This window comes from Scleropages formosus, chromosome 3 (genome assembly GCF_900964775.1).
Source record: "Scleropages formosus chromosome 3, fSclFor1.1, whole genome shotgun sequence".
NCBI lineage: Eukaryota > Metazoa > Chordata > Actinopteri > Osteoglossiformes > Osteoglossidae > Scleropages > Scleropages formosus.
In genome coordinates, this window is record NC_041808.1 from 4,795,065 (window position 1) to 4,821,911 (window position 26,847).

The 26,847-nt window shown below is 45.8% G+C and overlaps 2 protein-coding genes across 2 annotated transcripts; one reads left to right on the forward strand and one right to left on the reverse strand.

Annotated features, from left to right (window-relative positions):
* Positions 1 to 3,089: 3,089 nt before the first annotated feature.
* zfp36l2 (zinc finger protein 36, C3H type-like 2) lies at positions 3,090 to 6,333 on the reverse strand. Its single transcript, XM_018747189.2, has 2 exons — positions 5,983 to 6,333; positions 3,090 to 5,325 (listed from the first exon to the last, which is right to left on the reverse strand). Exons 1-2 carry the CDS (start codon positions 6,031 to 6,033, stop codon positions 4,279 to 4,281), a joined length of 1,098 nt encoding a protein of 365 aa, XP_018602705.1. The 5' UTR covers positions 6,034 to 6,333; the 3' UTR covers positions 3,090 to 4,278.
* Positions 6,334 to 20,983: 14,650 nt separating this feature from the next.
* Positions 20,984 to 25,301, forward strand: LOC108931514 (nuclear factor 7, brain-like). The gene is made up of 6 exons (XM_029250523.1): positions 20,984 to 21,424; positions 21,647 to 21,742; positions 22,227 to 22,457; positions 22,539 to 22,561; positions 22,646 to 22,764; positions 24,626 to 25,301. The coding sequence occupies exons 1-6, from the start codon at positions 20,999 to 21,001 to the stop codon at positions 25,183 to 25,185; spliced, it is 1,455 nt and encodes a 484-aa protein (XP_029106356.1). The 5' UTR covers positions 20,984 to 20,998; the 3' UTR covers positions 25,186 to 25,301.
* Positions 25,302 to 26,847: the final 1,546 nt, after the last annotated feature.

Consider the following 26,847-nt stretch of genomic DNA (forward strand, 5'->3'; position numbering starts at 1 on the left):
TACATTTACATGTATTCATTTAAGAGGGAGGTGTGGTGGCACGGTGGCAGAGCAGGCTTGGCCGGGGCCCGCCCTGTGGTGGGTCTGTTGTTCAAGTCCTGCCTGGGGTGCCCTGCGGCGGACTGGCGTCCCGTCCGGGGCGTGCCCCGCGCCCCCGGGCCAGGCCCTGGCTCGCCGCAGCCTCAGGTGGTGCGTATACGATTTCTCCGAAGTGACTTACATCTCATAGAAAATACAATGTGTGCTTTACATTAGGAGAAAGAGAGACATAGCTGCAGACATATGATTCTTAAATAGAGTTAGTTTGCTTCTTTCCACCATTAGAACCAATGTACATCACAAACTTTATCTGAATATCCACGATCCAGCCTTGCGCCCTGTGTTGCCGGGTTAGGCTCCGGTTTGCCGCGATCCCTCTTGGGACAAGCGGTTTCAGTCAGTGTGTGTGTGAACTGAATTCTCACGAACGCTTCCTCGGAAAGTTTCGCGTTGTGAGAAGTCATAATGGCTGCGAATGCTGCGATCGCTCGCGAAAGAGCTCATGGAGATCACCAAACCGTTTCACTCGCTTTTGACCTTTGACCCCAACAGCTGTCTCGCGTGTACCCCACAGCAGGGCTGAACCGCACCAGAACCAGACCAAACGACCGAAGAGTATAAACACTCGGTGTTTCTCCGCTGGCGCGACGGAGCGTGACGACCGCTGCTGGTGTAAACACGCATTCCGTTGGTGACGTCCACCCCAATCGGCGGCCGCACGCTCGTCGACTCGCTCCGCACTTTAAACATTTAGACTAATCCCCAGTCCTGCACGTCTGCGCTTGCGCAAGGGCCCCGCCGCATCGGCTCCCGCTGGCAGAAAAGGGTTTGCTCAGCGCTACCCGCAGCCAGGGCTGCTCCAGCCTGTTTGTTTACGCGTCAATAATTTATGTCTCGCACGTACGCGTCCTCTTCCCTTCTGCAGTTCCTCGACACGCAAATGCCAGGCAAGCAGTTAAAACGCGTTTAGCAATTCCGTCGAGGGTAAACACACATTCTTTCGATTTTTATCCTCTTTCCCGGTGCCATTGAGAAACACCAAATGTCTGCGTTCGTGCGCGTTTCACGAGGGTGACTCCATTGTTTGGCGTTATGCTCTCGGGATCGGTGTGTTTCTGGGCGTGTGTGTGTGTGTGTGTGCGCGCGCACTCGTCGTGCGTGGTTGCTAGGAGAAATTATTCTCTTTATTGCTTTACCGTGATGACCGGCTTCCTGCCGCGGGCCTGAACACTCCGAAGAGCACGTCTTTGTCCATCTCCGAGTCCCCAGGTGACACGCCAACGGACCTTCTAGTCGAGCAACGCCCGCCTCAAACGCAGCTAATGTGCGTCCACGTTCCTGTCTGGGAATGACCTCACGGTCTTATCTCCAACGAAAGGAAGAGTTTGTTGGGTCTCTATCTGGAGATAGTTTCTTTGAGCCAAACTGATCTGCTCGACTCACTCATTCACGCCTTCCCACATTGACATGGAAATTTATAAGTTAAATAGCCTTGATTGGACTGTTCACTGGAAAGCAATGAAAAGACATCCTGTTATTTTTAAAACTCCCACAGCTTTTTTACAAACTGGTTTCCAGAAAACCACACCTGTCCAGACCGTACTTCAGGCACCCTGGGAGTGGGGGGGGGGCCAAGGGGCCAAGGATGGCTGAACTCTGGACTGGATGTCAGTTTACTGCAGGCACTCGTGCCAAGAGCAATGTAGAGTCATCGGTTCGGTTAAACCACATATTTTTGGATGCCGTGAAGAAACCGGAATGTGAACATGATCAAAACATTCTAACTTCACTGAGAGCTGGATTTGAACCAGCAAACATGAAGGTTTGAGGTGCGACATACTATATAACTTTAGCAAGGGACTGAAGCACTTGTTCTTTCTTGTTAAAGGTGGGGGCAGAGCTCCAGAGAGTCCACTGGGGCTGAAGGGCTCATAATGAAGACTCAATGCACCTCATCTATACGAGGATCATACTTTTCAATACCTATGATTCCCAAAAGGCCATTACCCTGAAATAGCTGAACCCAGTATTACATTTATTTTTTTAGCAGAAACTTTTCTCCAAAACAACTTCCAATGAACTCTATGTAGTGTTATCAGCCCATGCATCTTATTCACCAAGGTGACTTACACTGCTAGATACACTACTTACAATGGGTCACTCATCCATACATCAGTGGGACACACACACACTATGGGGGAACCTGAACAGCATATCTTTGGACTGTGGGAGGAAACCAGAGCACCCAGAGGAAACCCACGCAGACACGGCAAGAACATGCCAACTCCACAGACTGAGCGAGGATTGAACCCACATCCTCTCTCACCACCCAGATGCTGGGAGACAGCAGTGCTGCTTGCTATGCCGTCCATTCATTTTTCCATTACTACATTTATATTTTCTGGTATTACATTCATATTAACTTTTCAGGTGCTTCTCTCCAAAGTGACATAACACTGAACTAATAAAAACATTTAACAAAGCTTCACAGGCAGACACAGGATTATCTTTGCACACCTTGTTGCCCTGATATCGCCATGATGTTGGTTCACATCACTCCTGTCTGCCAAGAGGAGTGACTTTCAAACAGCAAATATAATTGTAGCAGATAGCATTGAACTCATTTATGTACTTGGCAAAAGACCAGGTGGGAAATGCTTCAGAAACACATTGGTTTTGAGACCCTTTTTGAATGCTTAGAAGGATTCAGCAGCTCTGAGGGACAGAAGCAGCTCCTTCCAGCAAGATGGAACAAGAATGCTCTACAGGACAGTATATTGTAATGTTTCAGGGAGAGACTGAACATGTTTACACATGATATTCAGCACAAAGACCATCAGCTTGCCAATACAAAATGTGTGTGGGTTATATAAGCCAACATCATTAAACTTGGTGGGGAAAAGACACACACACCCCTTGATTTCATGTACAGCTCTCAAATCCACCACAGCAATACAACAGAAGACTGAGAAGCAGATATTTTTGAAAAGGTTTATTGGGAGAACTGCAAAAAAATAACATACAGTACAGTTTAGTCCTGCTTGTAGTGAATTGTCTCCCTATGCATATTTAAATACAACTTTTTTCTAAGTTACATTCATAAAGCTTTACTTCCTGACAAAGTAGTCAAAACAAGATGCAGGAGGCACATGGAAAACCCACCATGTAAACAGATATCCCACCCAGGATGCCTGGAAGATCAAGACAAGATAGAGGATGAGGAACACAATGAGGACAAAAAAGATCAAATTATTAATAAAAAGGGGAACAAATTCAACACTACATTCACATGACTGGAAAAAAAGGCAAACACTATATTTGGTTAAATCTTAAGGCATGTAAATCAGTGCAACTCCTGAAGGCACTGAAAGATAAGGCTGGGGGTACAAACGTTGAAATGCTACATTCTCTGCCTAGCATCACAGTGTGGTCCTGTATAAAATACTTCTCGGGCTTATTCTTGAAAGGGGTTTGTCACTTTTTCCATACATTTTTTAATTTAAAAAAAGTAAAAATTTCACATTTGGACAACCCTTTTACACAATAACACAAAAATACTAAACCTCCAAGCTCACTTGCATTTTTCATATAAACGTAAACAACAACAAGTTTAACGAAATAAATATTAGTTTAACCAGAGTAATGCAAAAATACACAAACGTGCAACACTTGGCACAATGGCAATTATAATTTAAACATGAATATAAATCTATCGCTTAATCCAATTTCGATAAATAAGCTGAAAACAAAATTGAACATAGACTATATTCTCAATAAATAAGATAAATATGTCATAGCAAGTTGCTATGGAATCAAAAAAAAGAAAAAAAAAAAGAAAAAAAGAACCTGCCTTCCCAACCAAAACAGAGTGCTCTAACTGCACAAGTTGTGTGGATCCACTATGATGCAGGGTCCAGGTTGGCAGCGGAAGGTCAAAAAGTCCCACCGTCGCCAAACCAGCTGAACACCTAGCATCGAACTGGACCTAGAACCAGGCATTCCGCCTTGGGTCAAAGCATTGGCCTTCCAAGTCTTTTCGATCGTCCTGATGTCGAGGATGAAGGCGATCAGCTAACATGTCTATAGTAATGCCAGGATAGAGGGGTGGACCTCAAGCAGGGCTTACAAACACGTTCCACTTTGATCAACAGCTGCATGTCACCAGTGAGCCAGATCACCGGTGTCAAAGACCTGATTCGAGGTTAACGGGAAGATCGATTGAGTCAGTCGATTAGTCCATCAGTCATCGGAGATTGACAGCCGGCTGAAGATGGGCAGACGTCTTCCCAGGTCCATCGTGGGAGAATCGGCGCCGCTGACGCTGGCTGAGGAGCTGGGAGAGCCGCTGGCCCAGCTGTCCCGGTCCGAGAGGGACTCGGGTGGGCTTGGGGGACAGTCGAATCTGGGCGTCGGGGAGAGGCGGCGCAAGGACTGCTGGTGGGTCATGCTGTATGGGGGTGAAGGGGGGCCGCAAATATTGATGAGCAAGGGCGCCAGGAGAGATTTGGGGTCCTGCCCCTGAAAAGGAAAGGCACCGCTCGAAGTGGATGAAGGCGAGAGCAGGTCCTCGAAGAACCCAGAAGATGAGGATGAAGTCGGAGGAGGGGGCGTGCGTGACGTCGGGTTCGAGTCAAACCCTCCGAGGCTGGGGAAGCCTGCGAAGCTGACGCTGTGGTGCAGAGCCGGGCGACTGGTCCCTTTGGTCTCCTGGGCCGGAAACCCGCCCAGGTTGCGGTTCTGCTTCGGCTCCCCCTGCAGGCTGCCATTGCCAGAAGGCAGCCTGCGCTCGTCAGCGTTGTGGATGAAGTGGCAGCGCGGCCCATAAGGGCAGTAGCCAATGGTGTGGAAGGTGCGGCACGGCTCCGTCTTGTACTTGGGGTGGCGCGACAGGTTGCGCAGCTCATGGTAACCATGCGCGAACTGGCACTTCTCGCCGTACTTGCAGGAGCCGCTCTCCTCGAAGGGGCGACACAGCTCTGTCTTGTAGCGTGTCGAGTTGGCCTGGGACATATTCTTCTGCTGCAGGAGCTCCTGGAGCTGCAGGAGCCGCTCACTGGCGTCAGCGAGCCCAGAGCCAAAGTCAAGGGACCCCATGGAGCTGTCGGAGCTGAATGGGGCCACTCGACTCTTGCTGTTGACCATGGCAGAGTCTACGGTGTTGACAGAGTGACTCCTGAAGAAGGATGGAGCCAAAGAGCAGCTGTGGGAGTTGGACAAGGGGGTCCCCACAGCCCGCTTGTCCAGAACACTCCCCAGGTGCAGAGGGTTCATGTTCAGACTCTTTCCCTGTTAAAGAGAAGGATGGAGGAAGACAACCGTTAGTGAAAACATCATTTAAAAGATGAACTAGAGAGACACAGACTCCAAGGTTGAGCAGTTTGCAGGACTATAATTTGAGTTTAGTGGGAAGCTCAACCACAAACTGTTTGAGTTAGGATGTCATAGTTAGCCAAGACACATGCGCACACAAAGGCAGTTGAGTTTGATGGCTGGGCTAAGGTGTTCCAGCTGAGAAGTTTGAAAAGAGACACTTCTACAATTGAGATGTTTGTATTTGAAACTAGGATGTCTGAGGACACTGCTGTAGTTGAGATGTTTGAAGACATTAGGTGCTCTAGAGCTGCTAGAAGTGGAAGCTGAAATGACTGCAGGTCAAAAAACAAACATTAAAGCTGTTAGAAGTTCAGCTATTTGAACTGGTAGCTCAATAGGGTTGGGAATCACAAGATTCAGTCTTCAAGTTGGAATGTTAGAAGACAGAAGTCTACGTCAAAACAGAGGGTTTTTAAAGCTGTAAGAAGTTCAGTTACTCGACGGCAGCAGGTCTAGGTCAAAGTTGAGAAGATAGAAGTTCGAAGTTAGTTAGAAACCGAGATGTTTGGAGGACGGATGACGTTTTTAAAACCGGTAGAAGTTTGAGGACTTTTCAGCGCTCGGACTCACCGTGAAGAACAAGTCCATGTCGTAAAAGGAGGAGATGGTGGCGGCGGACATGTCCCCCTCGGTGAGACGAAACACACACCGACTGACTCTTCACACACCGTACCGATGAAGATAAGGAACGGATCCCTTAGAGATGCCTCGAAACGCAGTAGTTCGCGACTCGTTCTTATTTATACCCGTATCTCCGGGCTCTCTGTATGTGTGTATCTCCGTGTGCTTGTGTGTCGTCCACCGGGTGTGTGTTTTTTAAACCCTTTCTGGGCTCAGGGCACCGCCTCCGTCTCCACCTCCTCTGTGACACCTTCCCCTCCTCCTTCTCCTCCTCCCGGCTCTTCTCTCGCAGCCATCCAAACATCTCTCAACGGCGGCGGACACTTCTCTCAAAACTTCTCTCCTGTTTTGGTTCCGCTTTGTTTTGGTTTTGTTTAGTCTCTTCTTCATTAAAACCGAACCGCTGTTGACACTTCCCTCCACAATCTCCCCACATCTACTCGACACTCATCTCTTCAGCATTTTTGCGTCCGGGCGGGTGCTTTTCTTTTTAGTTTCACTTTTTAAAATAATTAAAAAGAAAAATGTAATTAATATTTTTTAAAAATATGGCCTCCCTTCCCCGAAGCCACGTGCACCGTTGAACGCACCTGTCCGAGTCCCTCCGTCTCCACCTGACCAAGTCAAACCGAATCAAACGTTTTTATATAAAACTTAAAAGTTCCAGAAAACAGCACAACAATCAATTTTAATCATTTATAACGCTTAATATTCAAAATAATAATAATGCAAATATTCGCCTCACGCAGACATTACTTTTTCTATACGCGACTCTGCCGCTACTTCAACACTTAGGTTTCTTAGATCCTTGTTTTTTTGTTAACATAATTTAGCCCACACACACTTAATTTTACTAATATAAGCGTGTTTAATACATTTTCGTTAAATTACTGGGCGAAAACTGTTCGAATTTCCCGAGTTTCTGTAGATTAACACAGTATGAGACGGGCACAGCTTAATTTTTCATTGATTTTCAAATCATTTACAAAGTATCCTTTCGCGAAGAGGCCAACGACCCTTTGTGGTTTATTTCTTCATCTATACAATGGGGATCAATGGGTCTCTGAAGTTAGACTTTAGCGCCGCCTTGCGGTCACGCAGAATTTAAACTTTGCATTTTACACATATTTACATTTGTTTATTTAGCAGATGCTTTTCTCCAAAGTGACTTCCAGTGAACTCTGGTGTTATTAGCAGTAGTGTTATGAGCCCACACACCTTATTCACCAAGGTGACTTACACTGCTAGATACACTACTTACACTGGGTCACTCATCCATACATCAAGTGGGACACACACTCTGACTCTCTCTCTGTCACACACACTATGGGTGAACCTGAACAGCATGTCTTTGGACATTGTGAAACATAGTACAGTGGTGGTGTAAAAGTGGAAAACACCGGCACACTCCACTGATCAGTCTGATTTAGTGTTACATACTGGCTGTGAAAAACACCTCGAGAAATATAGTGTCATCTGCAGTCATTGGGTAACTGGTAAAATACCTTAATACCTGAAAGAGCCTGGTTCTGTAAGCTGAACTTCATTTTACTGCCAAATACAAATCAGCTGTGATCCAATAAAGTACCATAGTAAATCCATTTGCATTACAGCTGTCTGTTAATAAAGTGAAATGTGCCCTCAGTGCTCGGCGAAACACATGTAGGAATAGAGATGATCGGACGCGGTGGTGATGTGCGGCAAGGAAGGGAGTTGCACGCTCACGGCCTGCGCCGCGCTATTTGCAGAACCCGCGTTCCAAAACTATTTTTGTTTGTCACATGTAACAATTTTGCAAAATTCCTGCTGCCATAAATTGCCGGTTGCTCCTCTCCGCTCACCACAAAGCGTCCTTTTCTTGGATGATTAGGCCTTTTGGATTATATAATTTGTTACTAGAGATATTTGGACAATCCCCCTTTTGTATAATTTGGTTCATCATGGAAGCCGGGCGAGGATTGGGAAATGAAATGCACAGATGAAAGGGAATTCGGAAAGAAACTCTGACATTGCACCCCGTTCTGGAATGTTCCGGAACGCTCGATGTATCGTTGGAATCGTGTTTAATTAACGTCTTATCGTGAGGAGCGTTCAGGCGACTATGTAAACATCGCTTCCCAAACAAGTCAAACAAAACTCCATTCACACAAGGTCCTTCTGCATGACGTCTTTTCGCTGGGGATGCGTGACGTCACCCTCCGCCTGATGGTGGTGGTGGGGGGAGTTCACGGGCGCAGAGGCTCGCGGGACGCTCGCCAAGACGTCTGCGCAACGTCTTCGCCGTTGGACACTGCGCCTTTGTGCTGACCTAAACACGTTCCCACGGCAACGAGGGGGCTCCTCTTGCTAAAGCAGAACTTTGATTGATTTCTCGTTTCTGTTAAAATTAAATATTCCCCTTTGGGGAACATTCTGGCTTCTCTCGATTATCTCTCTGGAAGGGTTTTCAGATGAACGCTGAGCTCAGAGAGCTGACGTCGGCCAGAGACAGACTTGAAAGTGCGTATTGAAACGGACACCCGCAGAAAGTGCTGGAGAAGACGAGGTCTCTCGTACACACACACACACACACACACACACACGCACACGCACACACACACACTGAACAATTTCGTGCGTCATTAGGAGGGGTAGCTCTAGAGAAGTTTTTTTATTGCCAAATATGTCCAGTTTTGAGATCCATTGAATACTTAGATGTGATGTGTCCCGGAATTGACGGCCAACGTGAAGAGCTCATCCAGCATCAGGGCCCCCGCGGGGCCTTTGGAGAGACCTGAAGAGACCCGTAGGGTGGCGGTATCTCGAACGTCTCCCGCCCTCTGCCTTCTCGGGCCGTTTGATGGCAAGCGGGGAGCGAGGCCCTGCAGCGCTGCAGATGCGTGCCGCCCTGCGTGCAAGTTCACGTGAAGCCTGCCCTCCTCCAGCTGCGATGTCACACATAGATATCGTGACACGTGTGCACGCCCACACGCAATCACAGACGGCAGAGGTGTCGTGCACCACTGGGATCAGGGAGAGAGAGACAGAGAGGCAGAGAGAGGAGTAGAGGTGTGATGATAAGAAACATTAACTCTGTTTACAGCCCTCACTTCCTGCTGTGGGACAGATGAACCAGCGGGGGGTCTTATCTGCCCCTTAGGCATCCAGCGGGGGGGGGGGGGGTCTCTGGTAGGGGGCGTCTCTGGGGTTTTATTGAACCCGCGGTGCCCCACCTCAGGCACCAATCTTCACTCCTCAGTCTTCATTAGACTGAACTTTCCTGTCTTTTGTGTCGATGTGATATGAGTTTAGATGTGACATTAAAGGATGAAATGATGAAATGATGAAATTTGGCCTTAGCTGCAGGCATGCGGTGAGGTCAACGTGATCACACATACCGACTGGAGGTGTGGGGACCAGCTGGAGATATGAGTGTGTGCGTGTGAGTGACAGAGTTTGTGTGAATGTATTAAAACTTTATTGAATCCTGAAGGAAACTGGGCTTTTTGAATTAATGTGTGTGTGAGTGTGTGTGCGTGCGCCCTGGATCAGATGCAGGGTGAACTAATTCCACTGCGTTTCTGCTGAAACAGCCTTATTCACCCATCTATCCATTTTCAATAACCACTTGTACTGATCAGGACCGTGGCCATCCGGAGCCTATGTCTTTTTAATCCATCTCAGAAAATTATTGTAATTATAATGAAAAATAGCCTTTTCCCTCAACCAGTATCCCTTATAAGCCTCTGAAGTACAAATTATGACCCATAGCCACTCGAAAAGATATTAAAACAAAAAAAAATCAAATTGGTCCATTGTACTGGTAGCATACTATATATCCTAACATAATATATTTATTTAAAATGCATCATAGTTTATTTATGCCTCTATGCTCATATTATTTCAACATGATCACACATACCCCTCTAAGTACTTTACTATAATTTACACTATTTCTTTTTTCCTACTTTTTCACTCTGCTGTTTTATGGTTTACCAGGTATAATATGACTTGGGTGACTATTATACGTTATTATAGGCAAATAACTACAGTTAATTAACCCCTCCCAGTTCCTGCCTGATCCACTGAGGTCCACTGAGCCCCCCCAACCCCCGACAACCACACCTTTATTGATCTTTTCCACATTTCAAAGGCATGAGGGTTTCTATCTTCGCACCACACCGGTTGAATGATCTGCCGCTTTGACCTCCTTCACCGGTCGAAGAGACTGTGAAACACAGGTCCCCCCCAACCCCAACGCAGTGACACACACTTTGAGAGGTTTCTAAACAGTTCATTAGAGGAACTGGACCGTGATTCTCTGAGGAAATGATTGTTTTTCTAAAGGGTAGTTGCCCTGAGCAACACAGGGTATGGTGCAGTTTTCACGCACACACACACACACACACACACACACACACAATGAAGCCCATGCACTACCCATATACACCCCTATGCACTGTTCACTGTGGTGCACAGAGGAACTGTTGAAAAAGTTTTTGGCCACAAAGGGAACTGATTATCTGCAGGCCTGATCTGTATGCGCGCACGCGCGCGTGTGTGTGTGTGTATGTGTGTGTGTGTGTGTGTGTGTGTGTGTGTGTGTGTGTTTGTTTTTGTGTGTATCTGCGTATGTCAGTGAGAGAGGGGGGGGCACATCACCCTCCTGGGTGGAGCTGTGCATCGCTATAGCAAAGCTTGCTTATTTCCGTCCGGAGGGACTTTCCAAATATCTAAATAAACCGGGCTGCTGAAATGCCGCTTCACACCGCAGTTCCTCAGAGAGGCGCATTAACTGTTTAGCTGCAGTCATTCTGGAGGCTGGTCTCACCGCTGCTACGAAAATAGCTTGTCCCTCCAGCGGTGGCCCCTGTTCAACCTCTGAGTAAAATCCATAAATGATACTAATACTGTGATGACCAGAGTCCACCCGAAACAAGTGCCCACGCTTTGTTGGATGAAAACTCATTACTCAGAATACCATTACATGTGGAAAATTCTTACCTCTTCCCAGAAATCCCAAAAATCCCGGAAACCCAAGATACCATATGAAATATTATCCCTAACTCACCAGAGAATCAATTATAAAAACTCCCAGCATCTGCTATTAAGTAATTACAAGTACTAATAAATTAGAGTACTGTACCATGTATGTATAAATCTGTGCACCGTATGTGTCCCATACTGTATATTGACGTATGTAGCGTATGTTTGATGAGAAAGGAGCAAATATTAGAAAAAAATGTTACAAGTATAACAGATTATTCTGATTTTATAAGGAATTATCCTAAACATAATAAAAAAACTGAATAAAATAATTTAGCTAGTTCACGAGGAATTTGGCAGTGAGTGCTGAGTCCTCATAGCTGAGAGGGCTGTGTCTCACATGCACACGGCTTCCTCGTGGACACAGAGCTCTGTGTTTTGTCCCACACTTCCTCCCTGCCAAGTCCAAGAGCATTTCTGAGTGAGGTTTGTTCACTTATTTCTCCTTGGAGTGCTTCCTCTGTTTGAAGTGCAGCCGCTGGATTGTCCCCGCTGGAGTGCCCTGGTGTCCCCTGGAGTCCCCTGGAGTCCCCAGGGCCCAGCTTGATCTAATGTCTGGCTCAGGACAGGCTCGGGGGGTCCAATCCTCCAAAATCCACCCATCTTAGAGACTGGTTTTGTAGGCCTTCAGCTCCCTGTCACAACCCTCCACGGGGTCCATGTCAGCTTAGTGCTTGTTGTCTATAAAAACCATATATGCATGTCATACTTTATGTATTTTAGTACTCAGTACGTTACTATAAGACAAAGTAATGCTATATTGCCCAAGTACATTAGCACATACAAGGAATTTTATGTGATTTCAGCTCTTTCTGTCACATTTAACACAAAACAGCAAAAAATAACTTCACCTCTTCCAGACTCACTGCTCCCATGATCGCTTAGGGTTATGTAACGTGTAACTGTTCATGTTCTATAACTTTGAGATCATAGCTGTTGAATAATGGATAAAGTTTCACACAGCTACTCCTGTAATGTAAATGTTTAGTTTTAAAAAAAATGTGATGAGGAATTGTTGATTGTTTGGATAAACCTTTATGCCGCTACTCATGTGATGAACACTGGTTCTTATGATGGAAAGAAACAAACTAACTGTACTTAAGAATCATATGTCTGCATCTATGTCTCTCTTTCTGTTGATATAATACACACATTTTTTTTTCTACGAGATATACGTTGCTTTGGAGAAAAGTTTCTGCTGAACAAATAAATGTAAATGTTAATACAGTAAATACTATACAACAAATAATGCAATAAAACATTCAGAATAATGAAAAAAATGTAGAACTTCATGAAACCCTGACGTTATATTTTAATTATATGAAAAACAATGCTAGCTTCAATGTCTGTGAGCTTACAAATGTGTGCTTCAGTCTGGATAGCAGTTTTTTTCCACCAACTGAAATGTTATGGATTTGTGCAGGGAGATGTAAAATGTGTATGTTTTAATAGTTGCACTTTGCAGTTTGCCTGTATTTTTCATGTAAATCCCCAGCAAAGTGTAGCACAGGAATGAGACGCCATTTTGGACGAGCAGTTAGCATGTTAGCATGGAGCCCAGGAACATATGCTACGTTCTGTAGAACTTGTATAATAAAGCTGACTAAACGAAGGAATATGTCATCTGCTGTAGGGAAACACGGTAGATGGTTTGCAATGTGGATCGACTTCAGCTCCCGCGTTTGGGTGAGGGAGGCCGAGGGCACGTTTCGCTTGTCGGACACCTACGTCTGCCGAATGGCAGCCAGATGGAGAAGTCGAGAAGCATCGAGTGTCGCAAACTTACGGCCAAAACCTGCCCCTGTGATGTCACAGAGCCGTCGACTATGGGTTGATTGCGCGGTGTCTGCGCAGAAACAAAATTATGAGCAGCAACATCTCGCTTTGAGGAAGCCAAAAGAGGAAGGGGAAGGGAAAGTAGGATCTGGTTATCTCAGTCCGAGTGCTGCTTATAGTTTTTTTCCACACATTTCTGCTGGCCTGCGTGTTCTGACAGATGTGTAATCATCTCAAAGCACACTAGCTAAAAAAAAATGTTAACATTTGTTTTTTGTTTCGGAATGAGTCACGAGAAATGTGCTATTAAGAATAGAAATAACATAATGGGGTGTATTATTCACGCGCATATTTTAAGGAAAGAAAAACATGTGCCGTGAAGCCGCCGTTCTCATTGTTGAGATGTTTTTTTTGTGTGTGTGTGTGTGTGTGTGTGTGTGTGTGTGTTCAGCCACCCCCCCCTCCCCCCCAGCTGAGGCAGAGCCACAGTGCGCTCGGTTTAAAGTGCACCGTTATGGGCCCAGCTGCAGTACGGAAGCCTTTCATTACACCCAGTGGGGGGAGCAACACCCTCGCAGAGACCGGGCCGCACCCAAGAGGCGCGCGCGCACACACACAAACTCACGCGCACACACGCAGGCCCGTATGCCCACACCCACACTTGTGCGCATGGTTCCCCCTGCCCCAGTCATCGAGGCCATGATTTCCCAGCAACCCACTGTATTCTCCTCACATCTTTGTGGGTGAACATGGTTTATATGAATTACTCACATTTACAGTAAAATTTGTGTGTGATCTAGTCTCCCTCTGAGGATGCGGCTCTCTGATTGGCACTTTGGCTGTTGTTTTTCATGAATGCTTTTGGCTGATGTTTTTCTCCAAAGTGACTTACACTGTAAGTTTTGTACACTAAGCTACTTACATGGATTTACCCAGTTATACAGCAGTGTAATATTTACTGAATCAGATCAGGGTAAGTACCTTGATCAAGAGTAACGCAGTGGGAGAGGGGATTCAAACTCGAGATTTTTGAGAGTAAGGATATGGGTCTGACCATTATGTTACCTGCTCTGCCAAGCGTGTGACATCACAACCTCCTTCTGCACACCTCCCACTCCAAACACACACACACACACACACCAGCATCCCGAAGATAAAAGTCGAGAGGACTTCCCCAACAACAGGACAATCACACCATCAACAGCTTCAACCTGCAAACTCTCGCACCCTGCCCTCCGCCGTTCCCGCACCTCCAGCTTCCTGCCTTTGAAGCCCAATCGCTTCCTCACCTCTGAGCCGCTGCCCGCGGCAGTCCTCTGAGTATGTCAAACTGCTGTTTTCTTTTCGTCTGGGAGAAACACACTCTGAAGTTGCCAAGAGGGAGAGAGAGAGAAAAAAAACACTGGAGTAAATAGGCTTAAAAATAGCACGGAAGTATCATAAATCCAACGCCAGCAGTGATGCGCATGCATCCCGGGATGGCGAGCAGTACATAAATCTAAAGAAGGCTCTGGAATATGGAAACCCCAGGAGCTGGTGCAGCCTGTAATGAGACGGTTTCCGACACCCACAAACCCCACTTCATGTTTAATGACTTCTAATTAATCTTGAATCTAAATCGAGCCGTTCAAGGGCATTCTTTCTGGGTTTATTTCGGTTTGTGAACAGTCGGCTGGAAGGCAGTGCAGTTTGTGGCTTGAAGGAGCTGCGTTCGGATCTAAATGTGTGTCCCTGCTGGACCGACCGCTGGCGCTCATCTCTGATGAGTAAAACACTGGAGTTCCTCCCAGAATCCCCTGCATCTGCAGAGATCGCACGCAGGCATGTGGAAGATCACCTGGAGGAAGTTTCTCGTTTGCATACGACACCAAACGTCGTACAAGGATAACCCTTGGGAGCAGAATCAGAGACAGCAGCTGAACTGAGTCAAAGGTCAAGCCAAGCAATAAGACCGCGGTATAATACAGAGTAAAGTGAGTCCAGCAGAAGGGGGCGCGGTGGCGCAGTGGCGCAGTGGGTTGGACCGGGTCCTGCTCTCCGGTGGGTCTGGGGTTCGAGTCCCGCTTGGGGTGCCTTGCGGCGGACTGGCGTCCTGTCCTGGGTGTGTCCCCTCCCCCTCTGGCCTTACACCCTGTGTTGCCGGGTAGGCTCTGGTTCCCCGCGACCCCGTATGGGACAAGCGGTTCTGAAAGTGTGTGTGTGTGTGTGTGTGTGTGTGTGAGAGTCCAGCATGAAGAGCTGGACAATTGTGTGTTTCAGAATTGAACATCCACACAGGGTGAGATCTCTGGATCTCCTCACTTAGTCACTGAACTTTTCACACACAAAGCATCCTGAATCCCATCCCTCATGACCTTTGACCTGCTGGGTTAAGGGCTATGAACACTATCAGCGACTGAGGGTAATCCAGTCTACTAATGTCCTCGTCTCCTCCCTGGAACTGTCCATGCCCAGCTTGCACCATGTGGACCAGTCCTGGTCACGCAGGCCTCATGCTCTTCCAGTAACGCCACAAGGCCTCAGCAGCCATTACTTACAAGAACTGTCAGTCACCATTGACCCACAGCTCCTTACGGTAAACGATTCCAGTGGGTGTCCTCCCTGGTCTGAAAGAAACCCAGTCAAACCCAAAGCACGCTGTTTCACTGCTGTGTCATTTCCGTGTCATCGCCGTGTCAGCCGCGATCATGGGCATTGCGTTTCTGTGAGTCTATCTACTGTGTCGACACTTTTTTACTGCTCGAACGGTAGACGTCGGAGTTGGATTTTAGCTCCAGACCCCTTTTGTTTCAGAGTCATTGCGAAAAATGGTTGCGTCACGATGAGGAAACGTAGGAAAAAGGCAGAGGGCAGGGGGCTCCAGGGCCAGGGCAGTTAGCTGTATTAGCTAGCACGTATGAGCAGGAAAGCTTGCGACTCCTCCATCGTCTTCCGTGTCAGATCAGGAGGACCCTTTTGGCAAGACACTTCGACAGCTTTTTGGTGCAGTGAGCAAATTATGGAGCCGGAGCCTAAAGCCATCAGAGAAATGCGAAGCCACAGAAAACTCAACATGTGAAAACTCAAGAGTGTCAAGCGATGTGCTTCGGACCCTGTTCCTCATTTGGAAAGGACTTGAGTTAGGTTGCTTAATGTCAGGCATCACGAACACCCGGTTTCACCCCATGGACTGCGGGCGCTAATGTCACAGTCGGTGTGAGTCTGCACATCTGTGTTTATGAACCAAAGTATATTTGGAAGCCCACTTTTCTCGTAATTTATAATTCAGGAAAAACTCTACTGGTTGACAGAGTTTCTATGAAAAAACTATGGCTGTAGCTATTTTAATGCTATGGTCTACAGATGATCTTCCAACTGCAAATATGGGGATGACCAAAGTATTTAATTTACATTTATTAATTTAGCTGACACTCTTCTTCAAAGCTACTTACAATGTTAAGGTACCTACAGTTATTTACCCATTTGCACAGATGGGTAATTTTACTGGAGCATTTTAGGGTACCTTGCTTGAGGGTACTACAGCAGGAGGTGGGGTTCGAACCTGCAACCTTTGGGTCCAAAGGCAGCAGCTCTAGTTTGAAAAGTTAACATGATTCTAGAATTTCTGGACACCCTTTTATATGGTGTTACACAATCACCCCCCATGAAATACTGTAATTCTTTGACCTTCTTGGCAAACTGTGTCTGCCTCTATGTTGTTGTGACCCAGACCCATGAAGAAGTAAACCGCTACGATCAATGTCAAGGCTGTGTCCCACAACAAACCATGTGAAGATGGATTTGTCCTTTTTTGTGTCCCGAGGAGGGGTGCGGTGGCGCAGTGGGTTGGACCGCAGTCCTGCTGTCCGGTGGGTCTGGGGTTCAAGTCCCGCTTGGGGTGCCTTGCGACGGACTGGCGTCCCGTCCTGGGTGTGTTCCCTCCCCCTCTGGCCTTACGCCCCTGTGTTCCCGGGTAGGCTCCGTGACCCCGTATGGGACAAGCGGTTCTGAAAATGTGTGTGTGTGTCCCGAGGATGTGCCGCTGTACTCAGGGCAACAAAGACAGCTGCACCATCTCATGTTCTGGTCTACGAGTGAAGGACGAGAAGATGACTTGCAGCTACTGGGACACACCCCATGAAAAAGGAGAATTAAGTTTCCTTCTTACACAAGGCCTTAAAGGATATCATTTTCAGTAATATGGATTTATTACTGTATGTGCCTTTACTACTAAATACTTTACGTAATCATCACGGTTTCCGAAAAGACGCAGACACACACACACACACACACACACACACACACACACACACACACACACACACACACACGGGCAAGTACAAAATCTACATTAAAATCTGTCACATCGTTCAGCAGAAGGGCTCCAAGGCCATGCAATAAAGTAGGGTTCGAGCACAAGGATTTCACCCACTTTCAGGAAGTATGGTTAAGAGAACCTGGAACAAGGTCAATGAGCACCTGCTTTAAGTCAAGTGCAGGGTTTAAGAAAAGTGAGAAGAAAAGAAAAACTATAGCAGGCGAGAAACGGAAAGGAAAAGAAGGTGTGGAAGCCGCTGCACCGCGTTCCTACAGCTGGCCCTTGCCCGGCTCGGGTGCCGTCTGAGGCTTGGACGGCTGCTTCCAGAAGTTGAAGGTCACGTTTTGGGCCTCTGGAGCCAACGTTGCTCAGAGGGCAGCACCCTCACTGCAGGGTTATTCGCGGCATGCCGGGGACTTTGGGGAATTCCGCACTGGGTGACCTCCAAGCGCCGTCGGAGTTGGACCACGGACGACAGTGCCCGCCTCGTTTCTGTTTGGTCACAGCCACTCCTCTGGACCCAACAGGGACTCCATAGAAGGTCACGCACCTGGTCACAAGTCCTGGTGGCAGGGCCATCGCTGTGGATTTCAGCACCCCCTAGTGAGGGAGCAATCCTGCTACAATGACATCCATCTGAAACTTAATGAAAGTACACACACACACGCACACACACACACACACTGTCTGAAACCGCTTGTCCTGAGTGGGGTCACAGCAAACCGGAGCCTAACCCGGCAACACAGGGCGCAGGGGACACACCCAGGATGGGACGGCAGTCCATCACAAGGCACCCCAAGCAGGACTCGAACCCCAGACCCGCCAGAGGGCGGGACCCGGTCAAGCCCGCTGCTCCACCGCGCCCCCCTACATAAGATCATCAATGAAAAATAAAATCTGAATGTATGAATAAAATGAAATGTTTTTATTTAATTAATTGATTTTTTTTCACTGAAACATTAGCAACACTGGGTCACAGTGAATGTATTTTATTTACTTATTTATGATGTGTGCATATGACCATTACAGAATCAAATTTATACAGACTGAAAACCAAAGTTATTTTCAAGATTGAAGTTGGTTAAGGGAATAAATAACTATATTGTATTTACTGTGTAAAGCAACTGCTCGCTTCACAGAAAATGTGACCTAAATTTCAGTGACACAGGGCAGAGATCTGTCATATGACGTTTACATAATATATATATTCAATGGATATTCAGTTTCCTAAGACAACTGTTTCTTTGTTATTAGGCAAGGGTGTTTCTTATTATATTTATAACATTACAATTTATTTTTTAATTTTAGATGCAACAATTGGCACCCACAAATTTCCCCACTCCTAGGATATTTCCTGAGTTTGACTAATTTTAAAACAGGCCCGGCTTCCTAAGTGACCCGCATCAGGTTCATGGGTCACGGCTCCCTGCTCAGGAGGCCCATATTTCTACAATAAAACAGAAAAAGCGCAGGACAGCTTCTCATTAGGATGCCAAACTGGGCGACTGGAGCGCGACAGTTTCCTCATTTGCTTCGGTGGCCACCTTTCCTGACTTCCTCGTAAAGGTTTTATTAACGTCAGTGGAGAGTACGAGTGAAGGGAAAGAGGAAGAGTCCTGTGTGCATACAGGACGGGCGCGTTCACCACCCTTGTCCACTGCCTTTTTGCAACATCAGGGTTTTAAAAAAATTGACATGGAGGTTAAAAACAAGAAATGAGTAACTCAGTGTTGTCTCTTTCATTGTGAGATATACTAAAAATTATTGTTTTTGGCATGAAGCTGCTTTGTCCTTCAGCTCTTCAGTCAAATATTTATACCAATGTCACCTTTGGTCACCAAACCAAACATAATGATAAAATGATAAGAGAAAATGATATAATGCTTTATTAAAACCAGCTTTATAAATAAATTAGTTTAACTGTCATTGTGTTATTATTGTTGTATGCTAGTACAATCATTCATAAACATTATAATAACACGTCTATTTAGAATTTATTAGCAATGTGCAGTATTTCTCCATAGTTGGTGTGAAAACCGCTGAGGTCAAATTCAATTTCAATTTGAGGGTGATGATTGGGGGGGCATGGTGGTGCGGTGGCGCAGTGGGTTGGACTGGGTCCTGCTCTCCAGTGGGTCTGGGGTTTGAGTTCTGCTTGGGGTGCCTTGTGATGGACTGGCATCCCATCCTGGGTGCGTCCGTTCCCCCTCCAGCCTTGTGCCCTGTGTTGCTGGGTTAGGCTCTGGCTCCCTGCGACCCTGTATGGGACAAGCGGTTTCAGACTGTGTGTGTGTGTGTGTGTGTGTGTGGATGATGATGAGCTGAGGATGAGGACACAACCCATAAGTAAGAACTGAGCATCCTTGATACAGGTACATATAAGGTGTAATTTTTACCTGTATGAATTTATTATTATATTCCCCCAAAATTAATAAGAGGCATTGTATTCAGATTTTAAATGTTTTTTTGAAACACGCACACACACACACCCACACACATGCTTGCGCGCATGCCTTCTTGGCTGAGCAGGAAACGCAGGTCTTTAAAAAGCTAAATTTGTACTTAGAATTTTTTGCACCAGATACCTTGGAGGTAAACAGTGCACCTTCAACTGATCTAAAATCTGACTCGTTGGGCCTTACTGAAGAAAAAGAGGTGCAGTGCTCAGTGGAGGACGGCGCCACCTGGTGGTGGATATGAACAGTTACACTATGGAGCTGCAGTTAAACAGAAGAAGATTCACCCACGGTGTGTAACTGAGAGTGTGTGTGTCCCACTGATGTATGGATGAGTGATCCATTGTAAGGAGTGTATGTAGCAGTGTAAGTCGCCTTGGTGAATAAGGTGTGTGGGCTAATAACACTACATAGAGTTCATTGGAAGTTGCTCTGGAGAAAAGTGTCTGCTAAATAAATACATGTAAATGTAAATAAGGACAGATTCTGCAGTTATGCAGGATGTATCTGTAGGTCCAGGTTGTGGCTTCGATATGTTGAGAAATAAACAGATTTGAGCCAATCATCACTCCCAGACTCTTTGCCAAGCAGGTAGGCAAAATCACTGAGCTGTCTAGATTGACAGAGAGTTCATGACAGGAAGAGGGGTCAACTGGGAGGTGAAGGATATCTTTTTTGGAGAAGTTGAGTTGTACTTGGTGATCAGACATCTAGGCAGAGATGTCTGATAGGCAAGCAGCGATGCACAAGGAAATGTGTGTAGCTCCAGGAAGAAAGGAGAAGAAGAGCTGGGTATCATCAGCATAGCAATGGTAGGTGAATCCATGAGAGTCAGTGTGACAGTGTTGAGGGAAGAGGTGTAAACTGAGAAGAGCAGGGGGGCCAATACTGACCCCTGTGGGAAGCTAGTTGAGAGAAGCTGAGGAGATGAACGGGAGCCCCACCAGACCACTTGGTAGGATCAGTCTGATAGGTAGGACTCAAACCATTTCAGTGCTGCTCCTTTGTTGCCAAGCTGCTCAAAAGAGGAGCGTAGAATCTGGCTGTTGACAGTAGTGAAACCTCCTTGTCAACTGTCTTCTTCATTGGATTTCATATTCTACTCAGAAGCCCCCAGTCCTGCTGCTGACATTACAGTTTAAATAGACACCTCCGTACACTACTGACCACCTCGTGTTATTTCCTAAATAGAAATTATCTACTTGTACCTCCATGTACTTAGTCTATTATCGGTTTTAAAGGTAGGGTGTAGGACTATGAGTGGAGACCTGAATTTCGATGGTTACACTGTCATGAAGAGGTTAATTGTGGTTCCCCTACAAAGGTGTGTCTGGTCTGAGTGCAAAGGGAAAGTGAAACTTTAACAGAAGGTTTTTCAAGCAGAGAGACAGGAAGTAAAAGAACCTGTAACATGGCAGCTAAAAGTTTATCTCTGGATGAGGAGCTCATTTGCTCTGTGTGCTGTGAGATCTTCAAGGATCCTGTTATTCTACCATGTAGTCACAGCTTCTGTAGATCCTGTGTGCAGCAGTACTGGGACCAGAAGAGCTCTAGAGAGTGTCCTGTGTGTAGAAGGAGGTCCTCTATGGAAAATCCTCCTGTCAACCTGGTTTTGCAGAATATTATAGAGTCCTACTTCAAGCAGAAAAGTCAGTCAGAGGCTGTGGAGAAAACTGAGTCTCCAGAGAAGAGTGAATCTCGCTGCAGTGTCCATGGAGAGAAGCTCTTGTTCTTCTGTGAGGATGACCAAGAAGTTCTCTGTGTCGTGTGTCAGACTTCAAAAAAGCACAGAAACCACCAGCTCTGTCCAGCGGAAGAGGCTGCACTGGATATAAAGGTAGTTTATTTCACATCTAATATTAAAAATACTGAAGTTATGAGAGCGGTAAATACCTGAACTTGAAACAATCAGCAATCTGTATAAAACTACATTTATGAGACTTAAATTACTCGGCAGTACAGACGCTCGTGAACAATCGGTGTTAGTAAAGATGACTCATTGGTTTTGTCAAATCAATAATAATACTATAACAATGATGAACATGATATGTACTTCCAGGAACAACTCAAGACTATGCTGAAACCAATAAAAGAAAAACTGGAGAAGTTCAATGAAGCTAAAAAACAGTGTGAGGAAACAGCGAAACACATAAAGGTAAATGGATGATTTATTAAAGTTTTTAAATGAGTCAGTGAGTGAAGAGGTCTTTCCCATCAGCACACTGATCCTAGAGCTTGGAAAGGACACCTTGTGTTGGTTATGTTGTTCTTTCGATGAGAGACACTAACTGGTATCATTGTCCTGATGATGATCTACCTGAACTGACAGCAGTATTGACTCCTCCTACAAACTCATGAAGCACTTTAGGTCACCAGGAGACACCAGTAAGAGATGAAGATCATCACATAAGCAGTAGATCTCCTACACGGTGTCATGTGTGTAGTGTGTAAAGAAAGCAGTGTGTTTATCAGAGGAGCTTCTCTTTTGAATGGATCCACACAGACATGGGGAAGACTGGTGATGATTGGATGTCACAGAAAACTGGAACCAACTATTAAATGTCCATATAAGGACGACTGAAGAGTTAAGAGTGATACTGAACTGTACAGTTTGTATTAAATGTGACTGTAATTTTCAGAATCAGGCTCAACACACAGAGAAACTGATAAAGGAGGAGTTTGAGAAGCTCCACCAGTTCCTGCGAGATGACGAGGAGGCCAGATTGGCTGCACTGAGGGAGGAAGAGGAGCAGAAGAGTCAGAGGATGAAGGAGAAGATAGAAAACATCTCCAAAAACATCTCCACCCTGTCAGACAGAATCAGAGACACTGAGGAAGATCTGAACAATGAAGACACCAAATTCCTGATGGTAGGATGATGGTTTATAACTATCTGTTCTTTGACACTGACTGAATGAACAGACTGAGTTATTTTTACTTCTGTTTTTCAGACCTTCAAGAGCACACAACAAAGGTATTTGTTTTAATTAGAATTTTTAAATTTTATTTAATTCCCTTCAAATCCCACATCATCATTCAGTCCTACTTGTCCTTGTAGAGCCCAGTGTGAAGTGCAGAATCCAGAGGTGCTTTCAGGGGTGCTGATAGATGTGGCCAAACACCTGGGTTCTCTGAGCTTCAGAGTCTGGGAGAAGATGCTGCACATTGTCTCATACAGTGAGTACTGGGCACCCGGTAGAAGTCCTTTTACATACAAAACAGCCATGTTTGAAAAGCAGCACCAGTGTTGGGGTCCCTACTCAACATGTGTCACTGCTGATTTACTGTTTTTTACTTGTTTTACATTTACACATCTAGTAGTTGCTTATCTCCAAAGCGACATACATCTTACAGAAAGTACAATGTGTGCACTAACATCAACAGAAGGAGAGATTTACATGCAGACGTGATTGTAAAACACAGTCAATTTGTTACTTTCCACCATATGAACCAATGTACATCACACGAGTAGCTGCATAAAGGTTTATCTGTCATTCTACAGTTATAATAAAAAATTATTGAACATAAACATTTTCATGTTCTTTATGCACTTTAAAGATCATGGGAGAAGTGAATCTGAAAGAGGTGCGTTTTTAGACCCTTCAAAATGTAGACAGAGATTCAGCAGTTCTGAGAGAGAGGGGGGAGGTTGTTCCACCACATCAGAGCCAGAACCAAAAACTTTTGCGCTTTTATTTTTGTACTTTTTGTGTGTGGAACCACCAAATGGATAGAGGTGGAGAAGCATTGCAGTCTGGTTGGGGTGTAGACAGGGATTAGGTCTTGGGAGCAATTCCATTGATCCAGATCTGGGAGCAGTTCTGTTGATGTTTTTATCGGCCATAACCAGAGTCTTGCATTTGATCCGGGCAGCTATAGGAAGTCAGTGCAGAGAGACGAGTAGAGGAGATACATGGGAACGCTTTGACAGGTCAAACACACCTCATACAGCAGCGTTCTGTATCAGCTGTAGAGGTTTGATGGCAGTTGCTGGATGGCCAGACAGGATAGAGTTGCAGTGTCCAAGTGGGATATCACCATTCCTGGACAAGTAGTTGTGCAGAGCCTGTTGTTAGATAAGGACGGATCCTACAGGTGTTATGCAGGATGTATCTGCAGGTCCGGGTTGTGGCTCGATGTGCTGAGAGAAAGACAGACTTGTTTTGAAATGGGACTGTAGGTATTGAGAGTGGTAAAAGGAGCAGGAGGAGATTGTTTTATAGAGATTTACTGTAAGTGGGCTCTGTCGATACTACGAGGTTTATTATTGGGGTCGTTTTGGTGTCCTGTCATTTATACCCCTGATAAAAGCTCTCAAAAGTTTTGGCATCAGGTTTAATAAGCAGAACCTTGAAAAAGTGTTTTGATCCTTGACAAAAACATATTTTACTGGATAACAAAATGATGCTGTAATATCTTGTTCCATGTGACATTTGTCATTGTTTTGTTCCACACGATGACGGACTCACTGCAGTGCACTGCAGAGTTCTTCAAATCGACGTTTATTACAGCAGGCAGACGTAATCCGTGAGAGGTCGGGGACAGGCAAAGGTCGGGCAATCGGCAAACAGAATACACAGGGCAAAGCGAGAATCGTGGTCAAAGAATAAAGAAGCAAAGGTCGAGGCAGGAAGGAGTCCCAAGTAACGCAGGCATGCAAGAGAAGTCGCTGAACAAGATTCCGCATCGTCGTCTCCTCGGCGTCCCTTTTCATCCCTGTTCCCATGAGGGAACAGCAGGTGTCGCCGATGTGCTGGTGGACAGAGACGTGACAACATTTTAATTCAAGCTAAAAATACTTTAGTACTAGCAAAAAATACTTACTTAATTCAAGCTACAAATATTCAAAATTACCTGTTTTAATTCAACATTAGTTTTGCACCACAAATTAAAAAAAAAGGCTATGCGCTGTGGAGTTTATGAAGTTTTCTTTGTTTCAGTTACAGGTTTATTCAGAAAAAAATGTCAAATTTTTGGTGCAAAACTAAGTGTGTCAGTGTCATGTTTTCATGTTTTATATTCTCTGTTTATCCCACAGCTCCTGTGACTCTGGACCCCAACACTGCTCACCCAAAACTCTCTGTGTCTGATGATCTTACCAGTGTGAGAGACACTGGAGTCAAAAAGCAGCTTCCTGACAACACAGAGAGGTTTTATCGCTGTGTCAATGTGTTGGGCTCTGAGGGGTTTACTTCGGGAAAACACAGCTGGGAAGTGGAGGTGGGAAACAAACCAAAGTGGACTGTAGGAGTGGTGAAAGAGTCCATCAACAGGAAGGGAAACATTTCATACAGTCCAGAAAATGGATTCTGGGTTGTAATCCTGAGGAATGGAAATGAGTATAAGGCCTGCAGCTCACCACTAAAATATCTCACGCTGAAGAAGAAACCCCAGAGGATCCGGGTTCAGCTGGACTATGACAGGAGGAAGGTGTCCTTCTTCAACCCCACTGACATGTCACACATCTACACTTTTACAGACACTTTCACTGAGAAACTGTTTCCATTTTTCTCTCCTTGTTTAAATGAAGATGGAACAAACCCTGGAGCTATGAAGATCTGTCCAGTGAAGGTGTCTGTAACTGTGAATGAAATGTAATGAATGTTGTTCAAACTACTGAACTGAAATATTACCGTAAACGTTCATTTTGTTTCCACACAATACTTTTCACTTGTGAGAAATGTAAATGTGATCAGAACAGCAATAAACTTGTAGCCCACCCACTCAATTCTGATGTTTTTTTTTTTTTTTTAAATATTACTAGCATGGGAGGTGAATTGGTGGGGTCTACAACACAACTTTGGGATGCGTGTACTGTTGCTTCCCGGTTGCGGGGTATGACTCTTTCTAGGGTGAGGAGAGGCCCAGTTAGCGTTGTGCAGCTATACTGTTACTACAGTGAGTACAAACCTCCATGCATCACACACAGCAACCTCAGCCCCTTCTCCTTTCCTCAAAAAAAAAAAAGAACCATTCACTCACACACAGGGACTGTCACAACATTCAGGTGAAATATAAACCCAACGAACATTTAATATAAAACCGGTCCACACAAATAAACATTACAGTATTCGCACAGACAGAAAACGAACACTTTTTGTACCCGCGTTTTTCTTTTTTTCCTTAATATTATATGACTCAGTCTCTGGTACCGCCGTCTCGTTGGCGCGCTTTATTCTGGAGCTCCTTGTCCACCACCGAGGGAAGTTCCCCGCCACGGTTTAAATTCGTGCGATGCAGGAAACCGACAGCGACCTGTCCTCACATCCACTCTCTCTCTCCGCGGTCCAGTCGCGCTGGCAAAACCCTAACACTTCCAGTGCCCCACAACTCCGAAAAAAAAACTAGTCTAGGTGCAATGCGGTGTCTCCCACACACTTGCTCCATTCCCCATCTTTCCTTAAACTACTCAAAACCAACTGACCGGACGCCCCCTGGTTGTTATGCTCGCGGCGTAGTTTATCGAAACACCCGAGCGAGAACGAACCCAAACCGGCTCGTTCTCCTAGCCCGGTCTCAAAAAACTCCCTTTCTCCCCACGCGGTGTTCCAACTCCCCTTCCTACTCCCTCTTCTTCCCCTTCTTTACCGGAACATCTCGCCCCACAAGGTTGCGAGCACTTTCCCCACCAGCACCGATTGGGAAGTCCCTAAATGACATTTTTCCTACCAATAAACAGCAAAAAAACGTACAATATAGGAATAAAAAAAAACATCAAGTTAGAAAACCATAACCCTCTCCATATTTAAATAACTATTTTACACCCCAAATACCCAACTACACCGGAACATTGTGTTGGAAGTACAAACTGAATATAGTGATGCAATATATATAATAGAAACTGTCAATATTAGTTGATTGGAATATGTCTTGGGGTGTGGTGGTGCAGTGGGTTGGACCACAGTCCTGCTCTCCAGTAGGTCTGGGGTTCGAGTCCTGCTTGGGGTGCCTTGCAATGGACTGGCGTCCTGTCCTGGATGTGTCCCCTCCCCTCTGGCCTTATGCCCTGTGTTACCAGGTAGGCTCCGGTTTCCTGTGACCCTGTATGGGACAAGCGGTTCTGAAAGTGTGTGTGGAATATGTCTTCTGTTTTCTTCATTGAGGGTCTACAGGAGGTGTGTCTACCTGCATTGAGAGACCCACACACACAGTCTGAAGCTGCTCATCCCTAGTGGTGTTGTGACAAGCTGGAGCCTAGCCCAGCAGCACAGGGCATGGGGGACACACCCAGGATGGGACGCCAGTCCATCACAAGGCACC